Source organism: Typopeltis vanoorti, chromosome 21 (genome assembly GCF_054136105.1).
Source record: "Typopeltis vanoorti isolate ZY-2024b chromosome 21, IOZ_Tvanoo_1.0, whole genome shotgun sequence".
Taxonomy (NCBI): domain Eukaryota; kingdom Metazoa; phylum Arthropoda; class Arachnida; order Uropygi; family Thelyphonidae; genus Typopeltis; species Typopeltis vanoorti.
In genome coordinates this window covers 41,589,745-41,607,355 of record NC_143569.1, presented here as the reverse complement: position 1 = coordinate 41,607,355, position 17,611 = coordinate 41,589,745, and the positions used below count along the sequence as shown (strand labels likewise).

Sequence of the window (17,611 nt, the reverse complement as noted above, 5' to 3'; positions counted from 1 at the left end):
TGGGCTGATGATCTTAGAATGTTAGCTTCCCAAATTTGGAGCAGTCTTATGCATTCAAATTTGTTGAGGTTTGGGAAATTTTTCCAAGCTGAGGCTGATTCAAAGAATAATCTTTCGTACTTGTACTTGCTGCAGTGTAAGTGGCCTTCTTCCAGTGTATTCTGTGGTGGGTGTCCAATGCATGGTCTAGTCCTGAGTGGCTGTATTGGTGGAACCAGATGTAGTCCTTGTATTTGGATAATCTGATATTGGCTGTAATAGGACAATTACAGGTAGGACTAGGGGAAGTGGCTGGTCTTTGGTGGAGCGGATAAGAGATACCAATTTCTTATCTGGTTTGTAACTAGTTGTGAGGTCATATTTTCTTAGGATTTTTGTTAATTTTTCGGATATATGGAATGGTTATAGATTTAGAGTAATCTGTTATGAAGGAAGAGATGAGGTCGTGGTTAATGATTTTAATATTTTTTGGAATTTTTGGGGGTTGTAGCTATTGGCTAAGAAGGTGCTAAGAATATGGTTAAGTTCAGTAGTTAGGGTATTGTTATCTGAACTGATTAATTTTATCCTGTTATATAGTGTTTTTATAATCCCATATTGTTGGGAGGGGGGGGGATGTGACTGCTGATGAATGTATCTACCTATATGTATAGGTTTTCTGTAAACAGAGAAAGCCAGGGATCCTTCAGGCTGGTGTAACCAGAGTGTCTAGGAGAGAGACTGTCATTGTTTTCCTTTTCCAAGGTAAATTGGATCCTGGGGTATTGATTGTTTAAGTGTGTGTTGAGAAATTGTGGAGTGTATCCAGACCATGCGGCCAAATGGCAAAACATTATCCACATGGCATAGCCAAACAGTGGGTTTATGTGGGGCTGAGTTTAAGGGTTTTTTTTTCTTCAAAGGTCTCCCTAAGGAAGTTGGCCAGGAGTGGAGAGAGTGAAACCCATGGCTGTCCGTTTATCTATTTGTATAATTTTCCTTGCCAAACGAAATAGCCTGAGTTCATGGTGAACTGAAATAGGGCTAAGATATTGGGAGAAAATTTGGCTTGGATGAGGTCTAAGGTATCTTTGAGTGAGACATTGGCGAATAAAGAGGAGACATCAAAACTGACCATTATAACAGTGTGTTGGAATGAGGTTTTCTATACTGGCTTTAAAGTGGGTTCAGTTTTTTGTGTGTGAAGGTGTGTTGCCAGTATATTGCGTGAGCACTTTGGCTGAATGTTTGGCTAATTTGTATGTGGTGGAATCAATGGCATGCACAATGGGACGTAATGATACATTTTGCTCATGAATTTTTGGTAGTCCATATATCTGTGGGGGGGGGGGGGTCTAGAGTTAAAGGGTTTCAGTCTGTTATTCATTTCCACAGGCTAAGAGATAACCTTCTTAAGGAGCCTATGGAGTGTTCTGATTTGGGAGCTGGTGGGATAATATTCTGTAGGGAGGTAGGTGGACCAATCCAAAAGTAAAGAGGCAAGCTTACCTGTGTGGTCTGTTTGGTTTAGAACCACAATGGCATTTCCCTTATCCGCTTTAGTAATTATTATTTTTCTGTTGTTTTTCATTTCTTGCAGAGCATTGAATTCTTCTTTTCATAGGTTTGGCTTGGGTAAGAACACTGGCTACATCCAGTCTGATATTGTTGGCAATATGGTTGGGAAGGCTGCAGATACCTCATTCTACCTATATCATTATTTCTTCTGCGGGGATCTTTTTCGGTGCTATAGCAAAGTTATGGCCACATGCGAATGCACTAAGTGCTTCAGGTTAAGGGATCTTAATTGGCATCTCTCATCTGCTCCACCAAAGACCAGACATTTTCCCTAGACCTATGGAGTATACCAGGTCCCTTGCAGTTGCAAATGTCCTACTACAGCCAAATGAGCAGGACAGCCAATAACAGGATATCCAAACACAAGGACTACATCCAATTCCACCAATACAGCCACTCAGGACTTGCTGACCATGCATTGGCCATCCACCACAGAATATGCTGGAAGAAGGCCACTTTATTACACCACAGCAAGTACAAGTATGAAAGATTATTCCTTGAATCAGCCTCAGCTCGGACAAACTTTCCAAACCTCAACAAATTTGAGTGCATGAGACTGCCCCAAATTTGAGAAGCTAACATTCTAAAACAATCAGCCCAGTGATCAAGACAACCCAATTTAGTCCACTAAGGGGCACCTTTAGGACTCTAGAACCAACTTCAATTGCCTTTTTTTCAGCCTCATTTGCTTATTTTGAGTGCCTGATTGCACATATCATTGCTTTGTGATCCCTGAAGATAGCAATGTAACATTGCCCAAAATATAGATAGTTATTAAAGTTTTTATAATTAATTATATACAGTTGATCCTTGAACAACACAGGGGTTAGGGGTGCTGACCTCCTGCTTTGTTCGTAACTTAACTCTTTATTTGAAAGAGTTAATTTAGCTGTTATCTTTTCACTAATAACACATATCTAGTCAGGCCAATAGCATACAGCAGAACAATATAAATTTCTAATAGTTTATGAAAATTTTCCTACATAAATAGACCAAAGTAACGTGCATATAATGGCAATGCTGTACTTTCTAACAGCTGACACATGAAATGGCTGTCTTCTTCATTCAGAAATCAGACCCATGGTCATATAATTTTTTTTTTTTTTTTTGCTTAAAATCACATGGCAGGGAGTGGGGGGTCAACCTCTGAAGTCTTAGATTCTTTCTGCAGTACCCTATATGCATATCAGCCAGTGTGTTCCCAAAGTAAAACTAAACATCTAGATTTTTAAGTATCAGGCCAAACAACTTGGATTTAAGAAGAAAAGCCATCAAAATGTATAAAATGATGATCTTTTTTTTTATTTCATATTAATCTTTAAAATAAATATACCAATGCTTTTTTAATCTCTCTGAGACCCACTAAAAATCATCTCTGAATCTATCATAATGTCATAATGTGTTGATTGAGATGTGCTTTTATAAGTGTATAATATGATTTAAAAATCTTTATAGTGGAAAGCTTATGCAAAAAAGGAATCAAGGGTTTTGCATATGGAAGTGGACCTCATGTGTTAGCTGTTACAGAAGATGGTGATTTGTATACATGGGGACACAATGGATATTGTCAACTTGGCAATGGAGGCACTAATCAAGGCCTGACCCCAAGTCTCATTTCTTCCAGTTTTGCTGGCCGAAAAGTAGTGGAAGTAGCTTGTGGTAGTCATCATTCAATGGCCCTAACTAATGAAGGAGAAGTAGGTGGATTTCACTATATATATGTTTTATTCATATGCTGTATTCCATATGTTTTCTAGTATACAGGGTTTCTCAAAATTTAATATATATTTTTTGTGGCTATATCATAAATTATATAATAAAATTATTTAGGTTCATTATGTTTTTGATAACATTTAATATTTTTTGAAGTGTTTATTCCTTTGCTTTGAAAAGACAGGGAAATAATTTTTAGAGTAGAGAATCAGCACAACATTTTTAACAAATTATTCATTAGAGATTTGTTCCTCAACATTCAATTTATGGAATATCACCCATAAAAGGCTGGTAACCCTATAGTACATCAGTATTGCTGATTAAGGAATTTTACCATTTTTTATTTTATTCTTTTTTTTTCTTCATTTATTTTTGTATTTTTTAAAATTTATTTTTGCATGGTCTAGAAACTCAGTTCTAGCAACCAGATATGGAAGTTTTCCAAGCCATTTCAGGCTTCCAATAAGTGAGGGTGGTGCTCTCACACTAGATGAAAGATGGTGAAATTCATCTTTCATCTACTGACAATCATAAACATCCATCTCCACAGCCTTTTGGTTGTAGGGGTAGTTATGTTAACTATTGAGCCAATCAACCTGGCATGTATTTGTATTTTAACTGCTAGTCATGCAAATATAGCTTAACAGTTTAGGTTAAGCAATAGGTTACAGTAAATAATATTTCTAACTTTGATGTATTGACTTCAAAATTCATATGATGAGAACTAGAAAGAGAATTACTCAAGACGATAAATAATGCCAAAATACTACTGATAGAGAAACATATGGTTAATTATCAAAAGTTATGGAATTGCTGACAAATATGCGAGAATAATCAAAGAAATATATAAAAAAAAAGTTAAAGTTGTATTATTTCACAGTAAACAACATCTGAGTGGTTGGAGATAAGATTTGGTGTAAGGCAGGATTGTGTGATGTCTGGGCTATTGTCATTGTTTGGGTTATGAGAAAAGTTACAGCAGGTGCAAGAAGAGGAATTAAATGGAATCCTATGTCACAGAAGATCTAGATTATTTTGGTGACATAGTTTTGATATCATCAAAATACAATGACATACAAACAAAATCAGAGGACTTGTATGAAACAGCAACAATGGTTGGTCTTAAAATAAATATGACAAAAACATAAGTGCTTTAATTAAATAGCAAATGATGACAATCAATCAACATATTGTAAAAGAAGTTAAGAATTTTACCTACTTGGGAGCAAAAATGTAGATACTGAAGGTGGAACTGATAAGGACATAATGCAAAGACTGGCAAAAGCTAATACTGTTTTCAGAAAATTAATATATGGAAATCTTTAAAATATCATAATAAAACCAAAATAAAGATCTTCAATAGCAACGTTAAGGCTGTATTATTATATGAATCAGAGACATGGAAGCTGATCAAAAAACAGGAAGCCTAATTTAAATAGTTTTCAAACAAAATGCCTGTGTAAAATGTTAACAATATTTTGGCCCCAACATATAACAAATTATATGTTGACTTATATAAGCTGACTGCACAAAAATGCATTACTGATGAAATTAAAAAACACAAATGGAAATGGATTGGACACGTACTAAGAATAGAAGTAGAAAGATTCCTAAAGTGGTTTTGGAAAGGATCTCAGAAGGAAAACGGAAAAGAGGAAGACCTGAACTAACTTGGCAGAGAATGACAGAAAAAGAAAGAAGAATGGCTGGTTGGAAGAGCTGGAAAAAAGCTGAACAGGTGGCCCAAGACAGAGGTATCTGAAAGAAAAGGATCTCAGCTTTATGTGCCATGAGGCATGTGTATAAAAAAATTTAAACAAAATGTACATAATATCAAACTATAATATCGTATAATATTATACAGGCTCATAAGTCATGAGGGGATTTAAAACGTGAAATTTTTTGATTATTAATTTTTTCATTTTATTATTTTTTTTCCAGATATTCTAAGGAACATTTGGGATAATTATTCATGGAAAAGTTCACAATCCAACAATCTTCCTATGGGATTACCTGAAGGAAAAGGTGTATGTGAATAAGCCCCAGACAATCCAACAGCTGAAGGTGAACATTCATGCTAAAATTAGGGTACTGCAGCCAGAAACAGTAATAGCTGTCATGGAACATACCATAGAAATGGTTAATCTTTGTGAGATCGAAAAGAGAAGGCATTTATGTGATGTGGTTTTTCATAACTAATAAAGAAAAATTTCCAGGTTTTGTTATTTCATTATAACAAAAAAAAAAGAATAAAAATAATAAATAAAAAAAGTTATTAAATGTTTAAATCCTTTCATCACTTATGGACTACCCTGTGTATGTAGAAAGTGTTTGTAACCAAGTGTTTTTCTCTTGGTTACAAAGTAAATTATACTTGCCAAGAAATTATATTGTTAAATTCTTTATCCAAGTGTAAACAAACAAGGTTTGTATGTGAAGTATCTTCATGACTGTGCTACATGTATATAGCCTGATGACTTTACATCGGTTTCCTTAGTATTCCATAATGCAAAGCACACATCCTTTAAAAAGGATTAAACAAGAAGATAATTTCTTGACAAGTATAATATTTAAAATTTATAGTTAAAAAAAATTATACTCTTTGAAGTACTAGAAACTTTTAAGAATTTATTTAAATTCTTAAATACAGCTGTTTTAAGAATTTATTTAGTGGACTGTTTAGATTTCAGTTCTGATTTTAACTGACAATGTCATTGTCAATTATAATGTTAAATCTTGCCAGTTCTGGGGAAGTGGGGAGATTATACATCATAGTTTACAAATAAATATATTATATATATAAATTATATAAATAAATATATAAATAAATATATACAGTAATATGCTTGGATTTTGCAAAAGCTTTTGATAGAGTACCTCATGATAAGTTGACAGTCAAACTAGAGCAGATGGGGTTGGATATTAGATTAGTGCATTGGATTGGAGACTGGCTATCTGATAGGTATCAACAAGTTGTGTATGGGGGGTGCAATATCCAGGAAAAGGAAAGTCACTAGTGGAGTGCCTCAGGGATCTGTTTTAGGGCCATTACTATTTAACTTGTATATTAATGATATTGGCGAAGATTTGGATGGAGATATTCAGTTGTTTGCAGATGATGCAAAGTTGGGACGAACCATAAAGAGTAGTGAAGATGTTGTGGCCTTGCAAGAAGACTTGAATAAATTGAGTGATCGGGCAAGCAAATGGGGATGTGAGTTCAATGTTGCAAAATGTAAGGTTTTAAAATTTGGAAAACAAAGATGGGATGCAGAATTTATGCTTGGTGAGAATATATTGTTGGAAGTAGAGGAAATAAGAGATCTGGGAGTGATAGTGGATAAGGATCTAAAATTTAGGGGGCACATCGCCAAAATTGTGAAGACAACACAAAGACTTCTGGGAATGATGAGGAGGACACTGACGTGTAGAAGTAGGGAGATTCTTGTTCCATTGTATAAGGCTTTGATTAGGCCACACATGGACTATTGTGCCCAGATTTGGTCACCTGGTTTTCAGAAGGATGAAGAGATGTTGGAAAGGGTCCAAAGGCGACTGACTAAGGTAGTTTCTGACCTCTGGAATGTCGAGTATGAGGAAAGATTGAAAAGATGTAATTTGCAGAGTCTAGTGGAGAGACGGAAGAGGGGAGATATGATAGAGACCTACAAGTTGGTAAGGGGTTGTTATAGGATCAATGGTGGAGAAGTTCTACAGAGAATAGTGGGAGATCAGGGGAGAACCAGAGGTCATACCTGGAAACTGTATAAAGAGGGTGTGAGTAGGGGAGTGAGAGGCAAGTTTTTTTCGTGCAGAGTTGTGAATGATTGGAATGCCTTGCCTGAGAGTGTGGTGTCTGCAAGGAGTTTGAATGTGTTTAAGACCTGGTATGATGAGATGTGTGTGAGATAAAAGGACCTCCTAGATGAGTCTTTGACTCCATGAGGTCTTGTTTAATAATAATAATAATAATAATAATATATATATATATATATATATTCTGATGGTTGCAATGAATTGTATATTTCATCTTATTGTTGTCATCTGATAAATGAATGAATATGTGGCTGAATGGATAATGTCTGCTGTGTGTGTGTGTGTGTGTGTGTGTGTGTGTGAGAGAGGGGAGGGAAGGAGTGTGTATATATTTTTATTTTTCTTTCCACACATTTTGCGTGGTTAAAACTTAAATCCAAATAAAAAGAAAATATTGAAACTAAATTCCTGATTAACCCTCCACACAGGTTCATATCTCCAGGATATCTCATATATATGTAACTTAACCTCTTCTTCATAGTATATGTAACTTAATCTCTTCTTCAAAAGAGTCTTCATACACTTTTTAACCAAACTACAAATCTTTAATCTACAAATAACAGGAATTTATACAGCATCAAATCAAGTACTTAATCACACAAGTGCCAGTGTATTCTTGAATTCACAATAAGAAAACACTTAAATGTTTATTCTTTCTTGAGTTCACACAAAACAAAAGTGCTCTCTGTATTGACAGCAACGTCGGTGTAAACTCTCCTTGCATCTTGTCTTCATCTAAGACACTTTCGTAACTTTACTTACTATATGAAAGTAGCAGCAGACTCCATTGAATAAGCTACTAAAAACCGTGCCATCACTTTGGAATGAGTAATTTTCTATGTGAAAGTCGACATTCTTCTTAAAACTTATCAACCATTTTAATAATTCTGAACAACTGTTCTATATGGAAGCTTCTGAAGAAATAGCTATAACCATATTCACTGTTAGAGATCACTTTTCAGACTGAGAATCCTAAATAAAACATTTTACTGGGTCCATTCTGTATGAACTGGAAATCAATAATTTCATTTCGACTTCAGCTGAAATAAATCCTATATGGAGTAATGACTACAAAAACTTCACGCTTATCATTTTAACAGGGATACTCTCTCTGTCTTCTGTTTCTAACTCCTTATTTCTGTCCAGTCTTCATATATTGAAGCACAGAAAAGCCACAGTTTTCTCCTGCTGTGTTCCTTTTTTACTCCATGGACAGCTGCTTAGCTAGGTTCGATAACATTCTTTTCACTTCTGTGCATGCTCAGAAATGCAGCTGAGAAACTTCCACTCAAGTCCACCATTGTGTGCTACCATTACTGTTGGACTTGCAGTTAGGAAGTTCTTTCTTCACAGTGCAGAACAGTTTATTTAATTTCAAAATGAAACAGCTGTAATTTATAACAATTCTTCTTTTCTCAATCCTTTATACACTGAAGTAAGTTCACTTAATTTCTTGGAATTGGCAAGAATAAAAGGAGTGACTTGGTTTTATGACCACCTGCATTGGATTATGGACCAGATTATAACATAATCTTGTCTTTGGGAACCATCCCCAGTCTACCTACCTCTCCAGTGGTCCAGCCTCTGACCCTCCTCCTTCACTTTACCCAAACATTGACATGACTGTAAAATAAGTTAAACATGAACCCTTCCTTTCGAAACATGTCTACAAAAACAAAATGTCTTTGGTTGCAAAAGTCAAAATTATTGAAGAGTTAGAATGTGGTGCAAAACATAAAGCGTGTAAAATGTTTTCTTTGTTCTCTTCAACAGTACAGTAATCCCTCGATTAACATGCCCCTTAGTGCATAATTTTTTTTCGATACCCAAATTCGATTAGTGCGCCTCTAAAATTCGATTAGTGCACCTATATACATCTTAAAAATAAATGTTACAGATCTTAAAAATTTTCTTCTATACATTTTTATGGCAAACTATTTTAAAAAAAATCACTCACCAGAATGAAATAATTTAGTTATCGATTTAAAACATTTTACAGAGTTATTTTTAATGCCATACTACACTACTTCCATGTACACTATGTATACTATGTTCCAAATTTTTACCGCCAAAATTTATGTCGTCTGTTATAGTATCCCCACAGATTCGAGACTCTTCGACATTTCTGTGCATGTCACAAAAAGGAGAATCCATTCCGATAATAGGGTAATCAATCCGTCTTCTGGGATGAGTTGTTTATTATTACATGTCGGAAAATTAACTTCTCTTTTATGATCATTGTAGTTTTTAAAGTGTTAACTATTTTGCTTGTATAACAGTTGGGAAATTTTATCTATAAAGCATGTAATTTTGCATGTTGGTGACCAATTCGTATGTCCTTCATTTCTTTCTCCCGTTCAATGTCTAAGAGTTAATTAAATCTCATTCTGAAGAATTGAGCGATTCCAACCTTCTAAATTTAGATGCACAGCGGGAAGATCCCGAAGAATATGAAGAAAATTTAACCACTGATAGTCAGCCAAAAGAGATTTCGCAGAAACAGTTTGAAAATATTTTTCGTACAATTGAAGTTTTTAAACAGGAATGCTTAGAGGCTGACCCTGATGAAGAGAGAAGCAGTAAAATTTTCAGAAGAGTAGAAGCAGCAATAGGGCCATACCGTCGGTTGTATGAAAAAAAAGAAACAAAATGCCTGCCAAACAACGTTAGCTCAATTCTTTGTTAAGAAGTAGAATAATAAATTTATATTCTGAATATGTTTTATTGTCTTTCAGCTTCATGGTTTTCCTTTAACTAGACCCTGAGACATATCCTAATTCTTTTATAAAAAAAAAAAAATTAAGGTAAAAAAAGTAATCTGAGGAACAAATTATACATTTTCCCATAAGTTATTATATTCAATTAGTGCATTTTCGATTAATACGCCTGTTTTAAAGAATGCATTAGGCGCACTAATCAAGGGATTGCTGTATTGACATTGCAGAAGAATAAGGATGGTTACATATCAGTACTAAAAAACAGTAACTGAAACTAACAAAAAATGCTTCAATGGTGTGCTCGATTCTCAATAGACAGTTCGATCTTGAAAGCTCAAATGAAAAAATATACTAAACAATTTGGACACAATGATTTTGTATGTAACAACAGTTGGCTCGATCGATTTAAAAACTGACATTGCATTGTGTCGGTTTTTAAAAAGGCTAATGGAAATTGTGTTTATTACTAATTAGTATTATTTTTAATTACTGAGAAATAAACTGTATTAAGTTATGGTTTATGGAGAAATAAATTGTTTAATATTAAGTGTAAAAAATAGCAAATAATATTACTATTTTTTTTAATGAGTTATTGAGGAAAAAAAATAAGAGCTAGATTTAACTCATCACTGATATAGTGAATAATGATTATAATGAGGAAATTTTGTTGGTCTTATGGTGCTTATTATCATTATCTGAGACCTCCAGGGGGTCAAGGACTCATCGAGGGAGGCAATAAATCACCCAAACCAGCTGTCATACCTTTCCTTAGATTCATTCACACTAGATGCACTTGCTACCTCTAAAGGCAAACTATTCCACTCATGCATTGCTCTCTGGGAGAAAAACCTAGTTATAACTTAGTTAAAAAAGTTATAACCAAGTTTGACTGTGCATTTTTATTTTATAAGAAAGCAAGATTTTAGTAGCTAAAACATTGCAAACGTCTTGCTCATGACATACAAAAAGAAACATACATTTAAACTACTTTACAAAATAATACCTTATTATTAACTTCTAATTTTAATTCATTTATGTATTTTAAGCTTGTGGGAAATCTGAATTTTAATACAGATATCCTGTACTGCTCTCTAAACAACTGGTTCAATCCCATTATAGTGTGTATTTTTGTGACTGTCTTTAGATGACAAATGATTTTTGTTATGCAGTATGAAACTAGCCCTCTCCCTGCTTAGTGGAGACCTGAACTGGTTTGAGGAAGTTCTGTGTTTGGAGTCTTGAGCAGAGGAACTAATTATCTAACTTTTAGCCCACGTATGATACTAAAATATAGAGTAGACTCCCAACCTTTTGTTATCATTAACATTAAAAAAAAAAAGTATTAGTTTCTTTCTCAGATGGATTACAATAACCAGTTAAATAGCATTCAGCCAAAAGGTTCTGCTGAGTTTTATTCAACTGTTGGTACAAAGTTGTTTTTAGTCACTATTTTCTTGTCTTTATTCTGGTTGCTATTCATTCAAACTCTTTCACTCATAAACTGAACTTCTCTATCAACCCTCTTACCTCAGAAATTTATTAGTCTGAGATAAGAGGGAAATTTGTAATATTCTTCAGTTTTGCACTATTCAAGAAATTATTGGCTTTTATGCCAATGATTTCATCAATAGTGCAAAACTGAAGAATATTACAAATATAAAGTAATATGGATAGCATATAAAGTTTTTACTAGAGAATATTAATTCATTTTCACTTATAACAGTTAAGCATGAAAATAGTTCATTGAATTGCTGAACATTCATTAACACCATTAACAAAGGTTAGCAAGGACTGGTGAATAGTTCATACAAGAAAATTCAAACTCTAAGCTCACTTTTCCTAGAAGAATTCTGATTTTCTGCCTCCTTACAGAAATTTCACATTTTAAAAACCATTCTATAATAGGTTTGCTGCTACTATTATCCCTTTGCAACCACTCAGAGCATATACCTATAATTGAATTATAGACTACTGTATCCTGCTGCCTTTAGAATTATCAGTTACTGTTTCTTCTATCATAATATCTATAACTCATAGTTTTAGAATATGTACATGAATCTTCTACTTGCTTTTCTTTTCTGGCTTGTCTTTAGCATTTTTATGTCTAATGACAACTGCTCAGTAGATGAGTTGCATCATCACAGTACCAAACAAAACTTTAATCTATCTTGGCTATGGAAGCAAAAGAAAATATAGCTGAAGAAATGAAAGTGAGTGACACAGTGGAAGCTAAAGAAAGTCAGAATAAGTGAATGATAGACTGACAGATAGTGTAATTGCCAGGATGCAAGACTTAAAAAATGAGTTGATCAGAATGAGAAGTGAAATGAAAAATATGCATAGTGAGATGAGAAGTTTGGTAGATAAGAGTGGACAACTACAAAAGGATAGGATGAAGGAAAGCAGAGAAAAGGAGGTGATGAATGACTTGAGAATAGTGATGTATGGAGATTCCATTATTTGTGATGTGGTAAATAAGAAATTTCATAAGATATATTTTCCATCAGGGAGACCTAGCGGAATAATTGATACAGTAGATAAGAAGTGAAGAGCAAGCAAGCTGGTGGTGGTGGTTGTTGGAACAGATGACTTGCTTGGACATAAAGAGCATGTAAGAATGGATATCAGAAGATTGTTAAGGAGAGTGAAAGATAACAGTGTGATTGGAATGGTGATCAGTGTGTTACCTAGATATGATAATAGTGAATTGAGACGAAGAGCAGGGATCATTAGTGGTATGTTGGCAGAGCTGTGTGGGGAGAGAGAGGAGTGGAGTTTATGAATGTGTGTGTGGGATGCATTTGAAGGAAAGATGGAAATGTACAAAAGTGATGGGTTGCATTTGAATGGATTTGGTGTGAATCAGTTAGAGACTATTGCTGCCACATAACATGACAAAACCATCTCAGCCTTGATTCCCTAATCTTCCCAGATACTTGGGTTACCTTCATTGTCTCTTGGATCAGTGTTTCTGATCTTGTCCAATCTTGTTATACCACTTAAAAGTCTCAGCATTCTCATTTCACCTATGCCCATTCTCTTCTCTCATCTCTTGGTCAGTGAGACCTAGAGATGAGAGAAGGTTTTTACTGGTTTTACTACCATTTTGTAGATCTTCCTTCTAACTTGCTAGACACGTTTGTATCACAAAGTATACCTGAAACCCTCTTCCAGTTTATCCACTCTGATCAGATCCTCCTGTTGAGTTCTGAGTCCAGATATCTGTCACCTCAGACATGTGAACCTAATCACTTGTGGAATGTCTGTGGCCCTGTAATATTTTACTCTCTACTGCTTCACTACAAGATGTGTACTCTGTCTTATTGCTACTGATCCTCAAACCACTGTCTTCCATAGCTTTCCTCCATTGTTCATGCCTTTTTTCTGCTTCCTGCTCTGACTTTGTGCAAATCACCACATCATCATCCAGGATGATTCAGTTGTCATTGTCTCTGTCAACACATCCAAGAGCAAACAAATAAGATGGGGCTCAAAACTGACCCTTGACAAACCCAGACTTTTACTGGGAATGCCTCAGCAGTTCTTGCTCCACATCTCATCCTTGATTTACTGCCATTATGCATGTCTTGCACAAGGTGTACATAGTTTCAGGAATAATTTTCTTTCTCATGCTTTTCCATATCCAAAGGTGATATCCAGGACTGGATATCACCTTTGTTTTTATATATTGGAACCAGTATACTCTCTCTCCATTCCACTGGCATTTTCTCAGTTTCAATGATTCTGTTTAAGGCATCCATTAATAATTGCACCCAATTCACCTAGACATTTCCTTAATTCTGTGTGGATGTTATCAAGTCCAATTGCCTTCCTGTTTTTCATCTTTCTCAGTGCTTCTTCCACTTCCATTCTTGTTATGCTTGGGATTGGTCCCATTATCAGATCTCCTTCATCCTTTTGTATACTCCTATTTATTTCATTAATTTCTCAAAATATTCTTTCCATCTATATAGCACATCCATTTCTTCATATAGTATACCATCCTCTCCCATCCCTTGTTCATCTTGGCTTGGTATATATCTTTTTTTTTCACACCTTTTGTCTGGATAATGAAGATGTCAAAAGGGTCCTCAGGATAGCAAGATATCAATAGCAAGATCTTAAACTGAAATCTGTTTTAATCTGCATGAAAGTCTGGATAATGAAGATGCCAAAAGGGCCCTCAGGATAGCATACAGATTAAAATAGACTTCAGTTTAAGATCTTGCTATTGCTATCTCACCTTTTTCTTTGCTTCTCTATCTATACTGCTATTCTCATCACCTACTTGATCCCACTTCTGCTTGGTCATTTTCTTTTCCCTAATAGACTTTTGTATCTCATCGTTCCACCATGTTTCTTGTCTACCTTAATATTTCCTGTGGTTTGGCCCATCACCTCTTTCCAAATTTTACAGATGTTTTTCATTTTGTTTTCCCATTTTCCATCTCCTATTGGTTCATTTTTACTGATCATTGTTTGTACCCTTTTGATGCATTCTTCTCTAAAGTCATTTTCTCCAACTTCCATCTTGTTTTGATGATCATTTTCACTTGCTTTTGCTTTATCTCTTATTTCCACTAGTAGTTGGTCGAGATGGCAGAGATTCAGCCATCTCTACCAACTACTAAATATTTTATATTTATAAAATTAACTGATAGGCTTCCTGTACCTTAAACAGTAACCAATTATCTCATAAAATCAGTCATCTGAAACTTCAGTAGTTTTTACTTGATTTTTCAACAAACAGTGTTAATGAATGATACTGTGTGCCATAGCTCTACATGGCACATTCCAGTGTGCCAGCACACTGCATCAAGGTAGATCTTAAACAGAGTTGTAACACCCCACATCATTGTCTCAAGCCTTTGGGATATTACAACCTCCCCCCTCCCCCAAACACTTAACAGCTGTTCTGCAAATTCTGTATATTCTCTTAATCAAACTGTTGATTTCACATTCACATTCCTGCTAATGGGAAATAAATCATGAGCCTTTTCGAGATCTAAAGAAATCAAATGTGGTTTCTGCCCTTCTGCAATTCTTTTTTCTATGATCTGTCTTAAGATGAAAATAATAGCAATGTTGGACTTTGCAGCAGTAATCCAGCATCTTGCAGTTATAATTTTACTTAACTTATTCCCAGAGGCCATCACACTAATGCCTCTGTAATTATTATTATTTATTATTATTACGTGACACCTCCAGGTAGTCCAACGTTGTGGAGTAAATTTACTCACAATCCACTAACTACACCAATGCCATCTACCGTCCCCCATCACTAGTATTTTCACAATTGTCCAACCCCACGGCGGGATTCGAACCTGCAGCGCTAACCACTCAGCCAGCCATTCTTATTACCATTTTTACAGATAGGAGTTATGATAATGACCAATCATCAGGAGTTGCATCACTTTCTAGAACTTGATTGTATAACTATATGATGATAGCATGCTTCCTGACCAAGATGTAAGCAAAACCATGTAACCTAGGGCAGTGTAATTATGAAGTCACCTCCAATGACTTCACTCAAGACATCCAAAACATTAAAACACCCAAAAAACATGAAAAAAAAAACAATACACCAGAAACATGCAGTTATTCACTAACTTTGAATACTTACATAGTATCTATTTTTCCTTGGAGCAAAGAAATAGAAAGTCATTAAGTTTATTTTGTGACATCAGTGTTTTATTTTGCAATGTTTATGTGATGCAAATTCTAGTTAATCAAAACATGAAATACATCAAATATGGTAAACCTAATAAGTTATTCCATTCTGTAAATTCTTCTGTTACAATGATTTTTTCACCTTAAAAACAGTCATTGATGAGGATCTCACTGGTAGTATTTCTTTGCTTCCAATGATGGAACTTGACATCCAATTTTTGTTAATGTGCAATGTGGCACTTTCCTTGATGTGGAAAATGAAAATAAATTAAATTAAAATTAAATAAATTAAAAGAAAATTAAAAATAAATACAATACCAAAATGATGTAATATCTTAGGAAGGAAGCTCAGCAGAAACATTTCTGCTAATATAAATGTCTGTTCATAAAAAGTGATAGTAGTTTTAAAATCTCAAAAATAATCAACAATAACAAAAAATTCTTCAAATTAATCAAAAAAACACAAACACGTAATTTCAAAATGTACTGGGTATAGCACTTGGTGCCCAGATTTCTGATATTGGTTTCTTTCATTATTTATTTATTTTTTAATTAATTAATTAATTTTTTTTTTTGCTTGTTTGTATTGAGGTGGTGATTTGTTTGTGTCATTGATTTTAAATAGTCAGGTTAGCTCTGAGGACTACAGGCTTTCAAGGCCTGCTTGCCACTTTAAAAACAACCACCCATCCATCCTGCTCCCATATAAACACACACTATCATATATATATATATGTTAAAGATACCAAGCAATTTTAAACCTGGTTTTACTCCATTTCCCAAGTAAGCAAACAGACTAAAAGTCAAGTTTGCGCCTGCAATTGATGCAAGTCTAACTGATCCCACAGGTAGTGCAGGACCAGGGCAACTCGTGGCAAAGGTGGAACAAGCTCCAATCACTAATCTTAATATTTACCCTTAATGCCAAAACACATCTCCAAGAAGGGGATGTATGATGTTTTGTATTAAAGGCAAGGGGCCACTACCCAGACCGGTTTCGACCTTTATTGAGGTCTCGTCAGTGGGAGCTAGGCTAGAAATAGAAATACCAAGATTTAGTAATACAGAGCTTGTAAGTATTTCGCCAAAACAAGTTACCATAAGGTGTTTTAACCTTATTAAATAAAAATCTCTGGAGGAGATATAAATGTAGAAATATAAATGTGGAAATATAAATAGAAATAGAAATATAAATGTAGTGATATAAATGTGGTCCTGCACTACCTGTGGGATCAGTTAGACTTGCATCAATTGCAGGCGCAAACTTGACTTTTAGTCTGTATGCTTACTTGGGAAATGGAGTAAAACCAGGTTTAAAATTGCTTGGTATCTTTAACATATTTTTACCCAAGGTAAAAATACTTTCTACATATATATATATATATATATATATATATATATATATGATATGTGTCCCTTCCCCCTCCCTCAAAAAATACCTTTCTGCAGCCCCAAACATATACACCTATCCCACCTCAAAAAACATACCAACATTCATCTCACATATTCACAAAATACATTCCTTCTCTTTGTATAACTTGACTATCCTATCCTTCATAATTTTTGCTTGTTGTCTCAGCTCATCAGTCATACCTAGACAACACATTGACTATTTTTCTTACTGCACTGTTATATTTTATTCTACTCAACATCCTGATATCCATTTTAACATTTTCCTTGTTCTAAATTAAAGTTAATTTCTTCTACCTACTGCTGTCAACTCTTACTCACTTACATTACACCCATATCCAATGCATCTTCCTATCTAATCACTCTGCTCATTCTACCTGCAGGAAAATGTACCTTGTGCACCTTCTCATTCACCATACCTCTAATATTTGAAACAGATCCACTCTTGAATCATATGTTATGTCTTTCATTCAGCTATCTTTAATTCAATTCTTGTTCTTCCACGTATATCTGAAATTCTCATTTCATTCTGCAAACTGCTTCATCTCATACCATATCTTCACCTTTGCTTCCATGTCTTGAATCATTTTCTTGTTGCCATTCGTATTCATGCCTGCTGTCTTATTGTCAGTTGCTGTTTTTCTTGCTTTTAGTCTCACATGCCATCTTATTATCAGCCATGCTCTTTCTTGCCATCAGTCTTACACATTATCTTGCCATCAACCTCA

General features: G+C 34.7%; 1 protein-coding gene across 3 annotated transcripts in view; it reads left to right on the top strand.

Annotated features, from left to right (window-relative positions):
• The window catches only part of LOC150094771 (RCC1 and BTB domain-containing protein 1-like), a 224,173-nt gene that overhangs the window by 48,113 nt on the left and 158,449 nt on the right, over window positions 1–17,611 (top strand). For all 3 annotated transcript variants that reach the window (XM_090410997.1, XM_090410998.1, XM_090410999.1), the window contains exon 3: window positions 3,013–3,254. In XM_090410997.1, the coding sequence (XP_090267123.1) occupies window positions 3,013–3,254 (242 nt within the window). The remainder of the gene's footprint in view (window positions 1–3,012; window positions 3,255–17,611) is intronic.